Source organism: Phyllostomus hastatus, unplaced genomic scaffold, assembly GCF_019186645.2.
Source record: "Phyllostomus hastatus isolate PE091 unplaced genomic scaffold, TTU_PhHast_1.1 phas_scaffold_39, whole genome shotgun sequence".
In the NCBI taxonomy this organism is placed as follows: domain Eukaryota; kingdom Metazoa; phylum Chordata; class Mammalia; order Chiroptera; family Phyllostomidae; genus Phyllostomus; species Phyllostomus hastatus.
In genome coordinates this window covers 21,943,824-21,959,334 of record NW_025334028.1, presented here as the reverse complement: position 1 = coordinate 21,959,334, position 15,511 = coordinate 21,943,824, and the positions used below count along the sequence as shown (strand labels likewise).

At 34.2% G+C, this 15,511-nt stretch overlaps 1 protein-coding gene across 1 annotated transcript in view; it reads left to right on the top strand.

Moving 5' to 3' along the window:
• Positions 1-15,511, top strand: part of EIF4E (eukaryotic translation initiation factor 4E) — a 44,969-nt gene that overhangs the window by 22,972 nt on the left and 6,486 nt on the right. The window contains exons 2-3 of the mRNA XM_045820274.1: positions 6,725-6,831; positions 13,502-13,597. Coding sequence (XP_045676230.1) covers positions 6,725-6,831; positions 13,502-13,597 — 203 coding nt within the window. The remainder of the gene's footprint in view (positions 1-6,724; positions 6,832-13,501; positions 13,598-15,511) is intronic.

The window sequence follows — 15,511 nt, the reverse complement described above, 5'->3', positions numbered from 1 at the left end:
TTAAAATAATATTTTTTACCATTTTATTTCTACAGTTTTATTTGAATCTCATAAGCTCAGCAAATCTAAAACCAGGTTTAATATTTTGCAATTAAACTGGCTGTCTTTTCAATTTCCTTGTCATCTTATTTAATCACTTTGACCTGTTAGTTAATGGCTTCCATTGCTCACAGGATGAAAGATAGACTTTTAGCCTGGCCTTTGAGGCCTTTTACAATCTCACTCCAACCTATCATTCTCTCTCTGTCTCATTTCACATACCCTCTCTTTCAGTCTCACTGATGCCTTACCATCTAGATAACACTGCAGGATCTTACGGCTTTACCCATCTGACATATGTATACAATGGCTTTTCAAGTGCAGATTGTCCTTTGAGTCAAAAATGTCTTTGGTTACTTTAAGAGTAATCATAATTGTGATAAGTTAGCATTTCTTGTCTGGATAATTTTTAAACCTAGATATATTGGTAAACATAGCTATTTCAATGAAATTTGCTTATGTGGGAGGCCACCAAGCTGAGAGAATAGGTAGAGAGGATTACTGTGAGATTTGGCAGTGAAGAATTTGGTTTTCAACCAAATGTAAATTTAAAACTATTTTACTGTCTGCTCTGTAGAAAATAGCCATAAAAATGACAAGTTTGTAAAATATATTGTTTAGTTCCCAAGATCATATGGTAATCTTACTTCCTTTACTTCTTTCCTAGTCTTACATAATTGAAAAATAGCTGATGGGACAAATTTTAGGCATATCCCATGAGAACACCTATTCTGGGGGTTTTGGGGAGAATGTTGTGAAGTTGGGTGATAAAAGTTACCACATAGTCCCCTTGTACCTTTTTAAAGGTTATCCTGTTTTAGATACTTAAGTAGTTAATAGCCTTACAAAGAATTTTAAGAGGAGATAAAATTTCAAAATATTTTAATTTTTAGTTCTGGCTGGTGTGGCTGGGTGGTTGAGTGTCGGCCAGTGAATCAAAGGGTTGCAGGTTCAATTCCCAGTCAGGGCACATGCCTGGGTTGTGGACCAGGTCCCTAACAGAGGGTGTGCAAATGGCAGCCACACATTGATGTTTCTCTCCTTCTCTCCCTTCCTCCCCCTCTCTAAAAATTAATTAAATGAATTATTTTAAAAAATAGTTTACTTTTATTGTCATTCAATTTGTATTTAAAGTACTTAGCAAATGAAGGCAAATAATGAAAAATTTAGAAATTATTAATTGAGTGACCTGAAAGCATTTTTGTTATAGTTCTTTTAAAAAAAATAAAATATTTCATCGTTTTGAGTTGGCTGGTAATTTATAAATCATGTTTTGATCAAAGAATTTAGTACAATGTAGGTATCATTCTTGAAAATAATTCTCATTCTTGTATATGTTGCCACAGATTCAAAAAGTATAGGAATTGGACTTTTCCTACAGAATGAACCACCCCCATAGCATTGGACTGAAAGTTTTAAATCACATCCTATATGAATATTTTTGTTTTGTTTTATCTAAGTTGAAAATAAGAAAGAAAAAAGGTATCCTGATTATTTAAATTGAGGAAGTTCTATGTGACAAAATAATAAGTAAATGAACAGAAAATGATTTTATAATGAGGCATGTCTCATTCATCAGTCTCAATCTTTTTCCTTTACAATAATTTACAATGTAACTGTGAAATCAAGAAACTTATAGGAGGAATGGTTGATAGTAAGCATTTTGGTTTAAATTTCTGCTAATAAAGAATGGATTGTTGAGCCCTGGCCAGGTAGTTCAGTTTGTTGGAGCTTCAACCCAAAACACCAAGGTTGTGGGTTAGATCTCTGGTCATGGCACATACATACAGAGATATTTAGAGGGTTATCAGCTGGGAGCGGAGAATGGGGGGAAAGGTGCAGGTATTAAGCATAAATGGTAGGTACAAAATAGACGAGGATATCAAGAATAGTATAGGGAATGGAGAAGCCAAAGAACTTACGTGCATGACCCATGGACATGAACTAAGGGAAAGGGATTGCTGGAGGGAGGGGTACCAGGTAGAGGGGAGCAAAGGAGGAAAATCAGGACAACTGTACTAGCATAATCAATAAAATATATTTAAGAAAATAAAAAGGAAAAAAGGTGCAATCAATGAATGCATAAATAAGTGGAACACATCAGTGTTTCTCTCCCTGCTTTCCTCTCTCAATCAGTCAAAACAAAACAACAAAAAAGGATTGTTTCTTTTTTTTGTTCTGAGAGAAAATTTGAGGAAAATATGCCCTTTTATACAGATTTTAATTTTAATGTTTTCATAGGTAATTTCTGACATGATTTGTAAATCTTATTTGGTCTGTGCCATGTGAATGAATATTTTCAGAGTAGTTTAGTATGTTTTATTCTAGCTTGGAAGCAGTTGGCTGTTAAAACTTATGCTTTAGCAAGAGGGTTTGAGAATCATATAGTTTAAAATTTGAACATGAGACTGTTAAACTGTAGGTAGTAACATAAAAGACTTAAATATCAGTACTGTGTTTGCATTATAAAGTTTCAAATAATTGAGAAGATAATTCTCTGTGGTTAATAAACATTTTCAGTGTTTTAGAGCATTCTTCCTAAAATGTAGCACATTTATATATTAAAAGTGAAGACTGAAAGATTAATAATTGGTATCCTATTGATGCATACACCCACATATTTAAAGATGAGTAGCTATTATAATTACAGGAAAAATTCGCAATGATATATTCTTAGTAAAACACCAGTTAAAGTAAGACCTTTAATTAAAAGAAAAATCTTTTAATTCTAGGAACTAGATATATTTTTTCCTGAATTTATTACCTGCTTTTAGTTTCTGTATGTCTTATTTTAGTCTTCCATTATTCTCCTAATTTTGAAAATTCAAATGAATAACTGAAAAGAAGGGTGGTATTTTGGGCTCCATGAAACTTAGAATTATCCCATGCTATAATTAATCCATTGTTATGTGCTGCTGAGGTAAAATTAAAATGTTTTAGTAAATATTGTGAAATTAGGACTTCTAATGAGGATTTTGAAGTTATGAGTAAATTTTTTCTTATCGTTTGTCTTTTAGTTTATTAAGAGAAGGTGCAGTATTTTTTAACTTGGAGAGGAAGAGTAGCTTTTACTCATACACCCAGTGTTGTAAATCTAATATGTCTACCCCTTTGGCGGATCCATCATTATTATTTTAAATTTCACAAAACATAATTATTATTGCACCTTTACACTGTTAATAGCCTTTTATGTATTTACTCTTTACAGTGTTTTTCTTTTTCTTTTATACTTCTGTGCTGCCATCTGGAATTTTTCCCCCAGCCTGAGGATTTTCCTTTGGTGTTCCTCTTTCCTTGGACCTCCAGGGTGTGGGGTGGCAGTGGTCAGTCTGTGTGAGTTTGTATTTCTCCGTTCCTGAAGGATATTTTTTCCTAGGTCAGATTCTGGGTTAACATTGCCCTGGCTGGTGTAGCTCAGTGGATTGAGCACTGACCTGCAAACCAAAGGGTCACTGTTTCCATTCCCAGTCAGGGCACACACTTGGGTTGCAGGCCAAGGTCCCTAGTAAGGTGCGCTCAAGAGGCAACCACACTTTGATGTTTCTCTCTCTTTCTTCCTTCCTTCCCCTTTGTCTAAAAATAAATAAAATCTTTTTTATAAAAATGCTAGGTTAACTTTTTTTTACAGCAATAGTAGGTCATCTTTTTGTCTTACGGCTTTCATAGTTTCTGTTGAGAAGTTAGCTGTTAGCTGTTCCTATGAAAGTAATGCGTATGTGTTCCTTTTTCACCCCTCCTGGCTGCTTTTTTTTTTTTTTTTTTTAAGATTTTATTTATTTATTTTTAGAGAGAGAGGGATAAGAGAGGGACAGAGACATCGGTGTGCAAGACAGACATTGATCAGTTGGTTGCGTCTTGCATGTGCTGCCAACTGGGGGCTTGGCCTACAACCCAGGCATGTTCCCTGACCAGAAATGGAACCAGTGACCTTTCAGTTTGTGGGATGACGCCCAACCCACTAAGCCACACCAATCAGGGCTCCTGGCTGCTTTTAATACTATCTCTTCATCTTTAGTTTTCAGTAACTCAGTTTGAGTCTTGTGTGCCCGCGTGTACTTTCATTTGTAGTTATACTATTTGGAGTTCCCCAAGCTTTTTGTCTATGGCATGAGGTTCTGATGAAATTTGGTAAATTTTGGCTTTATCTTTCTGTATTGTTTGTGTCTCATTCTCTTGCCTCTTGTCCTTCAACATTTTAATCATCTTCCACCTTTCCTTATCATCTGTCCTTTCCCCTGCTCTGGGTTTGTTTGAAATTTTCTATTGGCTTGTCTGACTTCACCAACCCTACATTCAGCGGAGTTCAGTCTGTTGTTACTTGTTCAGTGAACTCTTAACTTCAGACATCATAGTTGGCAGTTACATAGTGTCTATCTGATTCTTTTTTGTTGTTGTTGTATCTATATGAGTTGATGGTTTTTAACTAAGATTATTGTAATAATTTTATAATATATGTAGGTTAAATCATTATGTTATACACCTTAAGCTTATACAGTGTTCTATGTCAGTTATATCTCAAAAACTGGATAAAAAATAAAGAGAAGCTATCAACCAACCAAAAAATATTCGGGAATATTATGGATATTAGACATTATGTGATAACCTTAACACAATAGATGTTTTACTTTTTGGTAAAAAAAAATTACGTGGTTTTTTAAATCACTTTCCCTGATCTTGTATTTTACTATAGTAATCATAGTTCTTACAGTAAGTCTTTGTCTGATAACTCTGTTGTCTGGATTATGTCTGGGTGTACCTCCATGGAAAATTTAATGCCTTGATCATTTGTTTCTTAAAATTTTTTTGAATGTCTAGTAGTATTTGATTGTTTGCTAGGTATTGTAGATGATATTCATAGAGGCTCTGGATTATATTTTGTTTGAAGAGTGTGGAGTTTGGTTCTTGAAGGTAGTTAATTTTTAGGTATATTACCTTGTTCCTGTCATGAATTGGTTTTAGGATTTGTTAGTCAGATTATTTCACTTGATTCCTAGGGCATGGTCTTTCAAGTTCATCTGAAAGTTGAGGATTTCCAACCTCTGAAGTCTTGGCTCAGCTGGTCTCTGCTAGGCCACTCAAGAGTTGCACTCCGGACATCCCAGTTTAGGAGTCCACCAAGGACCTGTGAGGGATTTTAAGATAGATTTATGAAACTCAGTTCTCTGCAGCTCACTTTTACCCTGTCCCTGAAAGCCCACCAGCCTTGTCTGTCCCTAACTCTCCCTGTTTTCTCTTTTCATTGAGACTGTCTCTGTCTGGAAACTATCATTAGTTTTAATCAAGTGGGGTAAAGAATGACAGTTGATAATCATCATCTGTGTGAAGACTTAAATGGACTGTGATGAGGAAATACTGGTAGAAACCATTGGAAATTTTAAGGCATTGACTACTCTAAATTTTGGGGCCTTAAGTACTCTGTAAACATTTAAATTCATTTGGTTAAGTAATCAATCCAATAAGTTCCAGTTGGGTATAGCACTGTGTTTGTTCATTAGCATTACAGTTGTGAGCAAAATCAAGACATAGCCTTACTTATGAGTGACTTTAGCCTAGTAGGAAGTAGTTCCTGAATGTACCATCTTGATAAGAAAAGAGTATTTTGTAAAATAAGTACTTATCACCTGTCTACTCTGAGGTCTTTTAAATCATACATCTCTGATTTACATAATCTTGTTATAGTGAACCAATATCTGTTGCTTTGCTGCCTTTTAAATCTGATACCCAAACTCTTGTAGCACCCTCCCCTTTTTTTTGGTATGAGCATCTGGTGACTCTCCTTTGCCCTCTGTTGTTGACCCTAATTTATGATAGTGCTATGTGAAGCAATGTGGAAAACACCCATTATCCCCAGGTTTCTTTCGTTTCTGACACTAAATGACAGTATTAATTATGTCTAACCTAGAAAAAAGATTTAACGAGCCAATGTTCAGCTTTTTTGCATTGGGCCAGTTGGAAATGACAAAAATTGCTGAACTTTTAAGTTACCATGTATAACAGTGTGACATGAAGGCAAGGGCCTTCGTGTGTAGTATTGATTATTGGCTTGATCACTTAATGAACTTTTTTTGGTTATTGTAATATGGTTATACATTCCACACTTAGGTGTGTTTTTCCTCCTCCCCACTTCCATATATAGTACTTTAATATAATGGTATGTTATTTTCCCAGCTTTGTTGCATGGTCTCTGATAATCTTTTTGATAGTGGAAGATAACTGTATATAGTATTATTGTTATATATTTTTAATTTAAGAAACCCTTTTCTATTAATGTAGATATGCTAGAATGAAGAGTCTGGAACTTTTCTAAGAGGTTGATCTGTGGTCTCTGAAATGAAATGTTTCTGTAATGTCTTTTTTTTTTTTTTTTTTTGTCTTCACCTGCTGGAGGACATGCTTATTGATTTTAGAGAGAGGGGAAGGGAGGGAGAGAGGGAGAGAAACATCAGTCCAAGAGAGAAAGAAACACTGATCAGTCGGTTGCCTCTTGCATATGCCCTGACCAGGAATCGAATGAGTGACATTTTGGTTTACAGGATGATGCTCCAATCATCAGAGCCACACTGGCCAGGACTGAAATTTCTTTTTTAAAAGATAATATTGGCATTATTGGTTCAAGTCTATTTAGAGTATTGCCGTTTGAGATATATTAAGAACTTTTAAATAATGTTTTATTATCTTCCACTAGGAAACCACCCCTACTCCTAATCCCCCGCCTACAGAAGAAGAGAAAACAGAATCTAACCAGGAGGTTGCTAATCCAGAACACTATATTAAACATCCTTTACAGAACAGGTAAGTTTGTAGACATAGTTTTTTGATTTAGGCAACAAGGTGAATAGGACAGGTTTGGAGGGAAAAGTTAGATGAGACTACTTTCAGATAGGTCAGGTTGAGGATTCCATTTTCACTTGGATGACCCATGTCAAATAAGCATTTTTATGTATGAATCTCAAGCTCAGAAAGAACTGATTGAGAGGTTGGTTTGAAATTCATTAATAATTGATGGTGGTAATTGTAACCACAGTATTAAATAAGTTCTTTTAAGAAGTGAACTTGACTCAGGAGAAGGGCTTGGTTAGCAAATGGGGGATTTCTTTTTTTCTTTTTTTTTTTTGACGGTACATAGAAACTATAAATTATACATATATAAAAAGATCAAATACTCATTGAACAATAAAGTAGTCTAAAAATGCCAATTGGATTAAACAATAAAGTGTTTGCTGACGTAGGATGAGAAAATTTAGTAGAGGGTAGATGATGAAAAAAGTAGGAGTAGTTTGAAGAGTAAATAGAATATACAAAAATGTATAGAGTAAGAATAGACACTTTGAAATTGGCTATGAAGGAGAAAATGGAGATCTGGGGGTTTAGAGTCTGGAGGTTGGTTGGTTCATATTTAAGACCAGTTACGAGACATTAAGGTGAATTAATGTTTTCATAGTTATAGCAATAGTACTTGAGTGGTAGTTCATTGCATGGTTTTCCCAACTCCACCCCACCTCTTCCCCATATGTTTATGTTTTTACTTTATTGTCTTTCATGTTTATGTAATGAACATTTACACAAATTCACTGAGAGTTGATGGTGGGAACAAAATGGCAACATATAAACATTGTAAGAATCTGGAGGAAAGTAAATTGGAACTGACTTCTGAAGATATTTAAGTATTTCATTCAGTTCCTTTGATTTCCCCTCATTTTTACTTTATTTTAAAGATCTCATAAGCCTGGCTATGGTTTAATTTCAGTTATCTAAAAAATACATTTTCCCTTTATGGTCTCAATACTTTTTGTCATTTCTTCATTATCACGGAATACCTACTGAAATAATAGTCCAAATGTGTTCTATGTCATTTTTCACAGGAGACCTGTGTTTTAGGGTATCCTTCAATGAGGAACATAATCCATTCTTTAGACAATGGGGATTGTCAGCTAGTGAGTGAGTTATCAAATCAATAGTCCATAAAGGGCCCTGGCTGGTGTAGCTCAGTGGATTGAGCCACGGTCCTGAGAAGCAAAGGGTCATTGGTTCTATTCCCAGTCAGGACACATACCTGGGTTGCAGGCCGGGTCCCCACTGGGGGACAATATGAGAGGCAGCCATACATTTATGTTTCTCTCCCTCTCTTTCTCCCTTCCTTTCCTTCTCTCTAAATATAAATAAGTAAAATCTAAAATAAAAGAATAAATATGATCACTATTTAAAAAAAAATAGTCCATAGAGGGTAAAATCCTTCTTCTTAGGAAAGCATTGTACCAAAAGTATTAAAGTGGAAATATTGATTAGCAGGAATTTCATATACTTCATCCTCACTGTAGCATTGAAACCCTTAAAGTATTTTTTCATCTTTTATTGGTATCTTTTAAAAGCTAACTCTCTATGCCTTCTAGCTGTATGTTCTTATTGTTGCTATTACTGTGGGAAGAAGTTATCAAGGCATATATCCCTCACAGCTCATATGAAGGCTAAGAAGAAATTTCTGAAAGGGGCCTCATTGGTAAACAAATTTAAGTGCTAAATGAAGTCTTTGAGGATTTCAGTTTCTTTATAAATTCTACTTGTGTAAAATGATAAATATCACTTGCAAAGATATTCTAAGATGCTTTATGGTTCAAATTTTTGTAGTTTTCTCATTTATTTTTATAAATATTGCAGAATTTTGCTTTCTTAAAAAATAATCTCTAATAATTATAATGATTAAATAAGGGTGGTACAATATAAAGTAAAAGTTTTCTGCTTTTCTCAGGTATCTTCTTCCCCATTTTACTTTTCTCCACTCCCTGGAGGGGTAGTCAATATTAAATTTGGTTGGTATTCTGATACTTTTCAGTAGCACATGTATGCTTTTTATACAGGTGGCCATACTTTTTTGGTGTATATTTTACCAAATTTGCATGAATGGATTTATAGATTTTTTTTCTTTTACAAATAGTACTAAATCCTTACATCCTTACCTATACATCCTTATATACCATATTTTCGGACTATAAGATGCACTTTCCCCCCAAATTTGGGAGAAAGGGGGGTGCGTCTTATAGTCTGAATGTAGCTTACCTGGCTTGCAGCAGTGGAGTGGGGTCACAAGTTATAAAATATTTTACCACGTTTTTTGCTTCAAAATTTTTTTTCCTGTTTTCCTCCTCTGAAACCTAGGTGCGTCTTATGGTCCAGTGCACCTTATAGTCCTTAAAATATGGTATTTCTGCACCCTTGTGTGAATATGTTTTTAGCATAAAATTTCAGATTTTCTAGGTTAAAAGACTACCTTTATAAATACTGCCAAATTCTTTTAGCAGCTTAGACTTTTAACAGTTTGAGAGTTCCTGTTTTCTGCATCTTTGCCAACCATCAATCTTTATAATTATTGCCAGATTGTCCTATTCTGATTTGAGAAAACACTGTCTTACTGTTGTAAATTTGTGTTTTTTTATTGAAGTTTGAGAACATTTTCATATTGTATTGATCATCTGTGTTTTTAAACAGACTGTGGATAGTCTGTTTAGTTCTTTTAGGTTATCTTTTCATTTCCAAGCATTGTATATGAGGAAATGCTAAATTATCCAAGGGGGGATTAGGTTGAAAATGACTTATCCAAATCATTTGGCTTTTAATATTGTCTCTGGAATTACATTTTTTGGATTTTTTTTATTTTTATGGAGTCTAATATCACCCTTCTTTCATGCCTTCTGGTTTTTATGTCAGCAAAAATCCACGTAATTATTTTAATAGCACACAGTAGTCTCTTGCATGGATATGTTATATTTTATTTAAATCAGCAGTTCTCAAACTTTTCAGTCTTGTGGCCTATTGACACTTAAAAATTATTGAGATTCCACAGAGCTTTGGCTGTGTAGATTTTTATCCATTTCTCTTACTATATTAGAAAATATAATTAGGAAAATATAAAGCTATATTTATTTTAAAATTCATATTAATTTTTTATGGAAAAATATCTAAAATAAAATGTAGTATGAGGAATAGCATTTTTATAAATCTTTTCATGTCCCTTAGTTACAAGTTAGCTAGATTTTCATAGAATGCTTCTATGCAGAATGCTTCTACATTCATGCTGTGGAGGTAGGACATAAATTGTTTTAGACAAAGTGTGAGAAAATGTGACCTCATAAAGGTAGGTGGTTGGAAAAGGGATGATAATTTTTTTTTAATTCCTCACCCAAGGATATGTTTATTGATTTTAGAGAGAAACATTGCTCATTGCCTCCTGTATGCACCCTGGCTGGGGATAGAACTTCGCTCAACCTTTTGGTGTATGGGATGATGCTCCAATCTACAAGCCAGCTGGCCCACCCAGCCAGGATTGGGAGGAGAATTTTTAAAAGCCTTCTAAAAGAATTATGAATATTCTCCTTTGATACTAGGTTTCTCATAGGTTAGTTGCAATGTGGAATCAAATCATATCCAAGAATTTTCTGTACTTAGTTACATTAAAATCCATTGGCCTGTCCTATATTTGGGATGGAGTTTTTACCCATATGTGATTTTGCAACACACTGGTCATTTGGAAAGTACTGGTGTTAACGAGTTACGGAATCTTCCAGATATTGACACGTTTTATTATATAGTGTCAAAAACATATCATATCACTACTAAAACTCATCAGAAATGTCTTTACATTTTAGTAAGTTATCAGGCTTATAGTAGCACACATCAGTTTTCCAGAATTCTGATTTTTTCCTGAAAGCTAAAATTTTAACTGACAGGCTCACTCTGATTATTATCCAGGAAAAAACCGTAGTTTATCAGCCATTCTTTCAAGTTAAAATGGTGTTCCATGAAAAAAGTGGCTAGTTCATATTATAATTCATTTGCCTAAGAATTGTATTTTGGTATGCAGTACACGTGTTTTTTGTATAGAATATGAAAAGGACATGTACACAGATTGAAATTTAATGAAACCAGTAGTTTTTACTGCTTCATCAATGGTTCTTAACAAAACTGACATTATTGTTACTGTGAGAATTGGTGGTAATAAAAAATAGTGTCGTCTATTATATTTTGGTGCCACTGTATTATTCTTGCTAAGGCACCAGCTGATTTACCCACCATTGCTTTTGCCCCAGTAGTGCAAATGTCAATACAGTGAAAAATAATGTCTTCACATTATTATGAAAATACCTTTTACTCATCAGAGCTGAAAGAGTCTTGGAGTCTCCTAGGAGTCAGTAAACCACACTTTGAAAGTGGCTGATTTAAAAATTCCCTTGTTGAGCCCTGGCTGGGTGGTTCAGTTGGTTGGAACATTGTCCCCTATATCAGAAAGGTTGTGGGTTCAATCCCTGCTCAGGTCACATAAGTACATTGCAGGTTTTGATCTCTGGTCAGGTGTATGGGAGGCAACTGATTAATGTTTTCTCTCACACATAGATGTTTCTCTATTCCCCCTTCTCTCTAAAATCAGTAAACATATCCTGAGGTGAGAATTTAAAAAAAATAAAATAAATTCCTTGTTGATAAGCACTTAAGGTTTTTCTAAATTTTCCAAAACCAAGAATATTTGACTGAACTAAGTTTATTATTTATTGTTTTTTAAATTGGGGAATAATTGGCTTACAAAATTAATATATCAATGTATCAGTTTCTGGTATACAATACAGTGATTTAATATTTTGTATATATTGTGAAAAGATCAGCACAGTAAGTCTAGCTAGCATCTGTCACCATACGTAGCTACAAAATTTTTTCTAGCGATGAAAATTTTTAAGATCTACTCTTTTAGTGACTTTTAAATATGCAGTATAGTATTAACTATAATCATCATACTATATATCAAATCTCAATTATTTACTTATTTTATAACTGGAATTTTGTACCTTTCAAACCCCTTCATCCTTAGTATTTTGGTGGGTAAATACCCAGTAGTACAATTGCTGGATCATATGATGATTCTATTTTTAAGTTTTGAGTAAAGAGTAAATTAATTTTAGAAATCCAGAGTACAGTACTTGAATAGTATGTGTGTGTTTAATAGATTTTCTGCCTTTGCTTTTTGTGATTTTGATAGTGAGTTGGCAAATATTTATCAAGTAGGTAAAATGTATCTTATTTTTATATCTGAGATTATCAAGCATTAGTCATAGAGATTAGTGAAATACCGTACCTCTGTTTAGAAACCCTGTTATCAGACATTTTTATCACTGAGAAAATTTTTTAGTTACCTTTGGTATAGTAGTTGAGTGAATATAGTTCTAAAATGAATTATCTTGGATGATAGCATTTAAGCTTTGATGTAACAAGAGTTTATTTTCAAAGTATTAGAGTAAAAAGACCCTTTAACAAGTATATACAGATATATAGAAGCTGGTATACATTACTGCAGAACATATCTGTGGTAGCATTACTCAATAAATCTCTTTATTATTTTCCCATTTGTGTGTTTGAGTAAACAGGGGCACATTTCATAATGTTCCCTCTTTCTAGTGCTCCCATTTCTTCCTCTTGGCTTATACCCTTTTGTTTCTCTTAAAACTCAGCTTTTCTGTTCCCCACTTTGCTTATGTGCTTCTGCTCTGTTTTTCTTAAAGTAACTATGATTGATTATTATAGCACTCAGCATACTGCAATAGTCTGATAAATTTTTGTGAATTCCCCTGAGGAATGAGCCTCAGTGGGCCTCTGTGTATAGCAGAGAATTTGTTATGTATTAGACAACAAAATCCATACTGTTTAAATAATTAAAAAAAAAGACAAAGCTACTCTATTTGCCACTGGAATAATTACAATTTAAAATTATTTTATTGTTAATTTTGGTAAAGTACACATAACATCAAATATACCATCCTTTTTTTTTTTTTAAGATTTTATTTATTTTTTAGAGCGAGGGAAAGGGAGGGAGAAAGAGAGGGAGAGAAACATCAATGTGTGGTTGCCTCTCACATGGCTCCCACTGGGGACCTGGCCTGCAGCCCAGGCATGTGCCCTAGACTGGGAATTGAACTGGCGACCTTTTGGTTCACAGCCCACTCTCAATCCACTGAGCTACACTAGCCAGGGCAAAATATACCATCTTTTAAATGTAAAGTTCAGTAGTATTAAGGGCATCCTCACTGTTTTGCAACCAGTCATTTCATTTGCAGAATGAAAGCTTAAATCTGAACCCCATTCTTAATGACAGTCCCCCATTTTCCTTCCCTTAGGCCCCCGGCAGCCATCATTCTTTCTGTCTCTGAATTTGACTACTCTAGGTACCTCATACCTTTGTGTTTTTTGACTGTCCTGTTTTACTTAACATAATGTCTTCATGGTTTATCCATGTTGTAGCAAGTGTCAGAATTTCCTTCCTTTTTAAGGCTGACTAATATTACATGGTATGTTTTTACCACATTTTGTTTATTATTGATTCATATCAGTGGACACTTGTGCTGCTTCCTTTTTTTGGCTATTTTGAATAGTGCTGCAATGAACATTGATGTTCATTTTTTTGACACCAACTTTTTCTTTTTAGATGGGCACTCTGGTTTTTTAAAAATGATAAAAGCAAAACTTGGCAAGCAAACCTTCGGCTGATCTCTGAGTTTGATACTGTTGAAGACTTTTGGGCGTAAGTAACCCATTCATTTCAGGATGTTTGTTATTTCATTAGTATTTAGTTTTTAATTTTATGTCACATTTACAAAATGAATGTTAAAGTTAAGTTAAATGAATGTTAATGAATGAAAAGTTAATATATATTCATTTATAGAACTACCTTTTTGCTTGTCCTTCTCCTTACAACTATTTGAATTGGTGGTTATTCCTCATCAGTTTTTAGAAAGCGTCCGCCTTGTCATCATTTAGGCCTGCATGTTCTTTATTCCTGACAGATCCTTCACTTTATTACTCCTAGAACTTGTGACAACTTGTTGGAACTTTCCCCTTTCTTGGTTGCCTGGAAACATTTACCCCATACTTGGGTATTCCAGAGCTTTGTTACCTCTTCATTTCTGCAAATTATTTTCAGTGTAACATCTGGGATTTGTTGTTACAAGAATTTTGAGATTTCAAAGGCTTAAGTGCTCAGTATTCAGGGTTTGTAAAAGAATGACAGTATCTGTTAAGTCTGTATATTTTTGGATTCATACATTGAATAAGTGATGCTACTCTTGTGTTTTAATATAATTTCCTGAATGTGTTCTCCCATATGAAAGAACACATTATGTTCAGCAAATTCATATATGTATACTTCCTCCAGGGCAGGAACAATATTCTTCTGTATATTCCTCGTGCTTTGCCTATCATAGGCATTTAGTATGCATTTGAATCACTGAAAGAAACAAAACATTGAATTGTTAGTGAAAACTATAAATTGTTAGCTAGCTCACTTTTTATGGAAAGCTTTGAATTTCTTTAAAAGTAATAGAATTACATTTAAGCCCCCCAGTAATTCACAGGTCTAGTTGTCTAGTTAAACTGGGGTTTTCAGCTTTGCCTTATCAAAAATATCTGTGTTTTTCTTCTTTAATTGTATTTATTCAAGAGTACTCTAAAACATAGTTTCCAGTTGGTGGAAGAAGAGGAGGAGGAGCAAGAGTCTTGAGCCATTTCTTCTACTAAATCAAATTTATTTATCTACTTTGCTTGGCTTTCACCAGTATACACATGGCCCCACACTTTATTTATGTGTAAGCAATGTCATTGCATAGTAGATTTTTATACCATAATTTAGAGAGATGAATGAATTCTTCAGCTTTCTAAGTCACTTCTTTACCTCTTTTTTCTATCAAATTTAGTGATAAAGAAGCATTCAGTCCTTTCAGATTTATCTAATCTGTTTATCGTGTTAGGGTTCTGTTTAAATGTGCCATTACAAATTCTCACTGTGAACTTATTACTAAGGGACCTTACAGCACAACACTATGAGGGAGAAGGGAGGTCTTTTCTACTTGAATGACATTGAAGAAGGTCACTTCCACACTATTCATTACTTTAATAAAAATGGTGGTGGCTAATTTTGCAGCACACTGTTAGTATCCAGGCCTCTTTTGTTGTCTAGTAGAAGCTGTCAGTGATTATGTAGTTCAGGAAAAGTGATCATTAGGTACAGTGACTCAAGAAACCTTACTCGGTCTTACACTGTCTCACCCAAACTGGGTTTGCATTTTATCCTGTGGAATGTTATCTGAAGGGTGACAGACTCTTTCTGAATACTCTGCTTGGAATATTCCTGCACTGGGTTAAAATAGCACAGAGAATTTGACTAAGGATAAATAACTATCATCCATGGTCTGTCTTCTGTATCATGTATTGGAGAAAGGCAAAACATTTTTTACTCTGTTGTCAGTTTTATAGCAATTTTGTTGCAAAAGACTTCAGGAGCTCAAATGATTTAGCCTTGTACCTTCAAGCTAGTAGATATCTAAGTCATCCCAAATGTTTTTCTGTTATATTGTTATGTGGGGAATAGTTTAGATATACAGATTCCAGGGTCCACCAACATTAAAGGTTTAAAATTACAAGGAATATGGCTGGAGCTGGT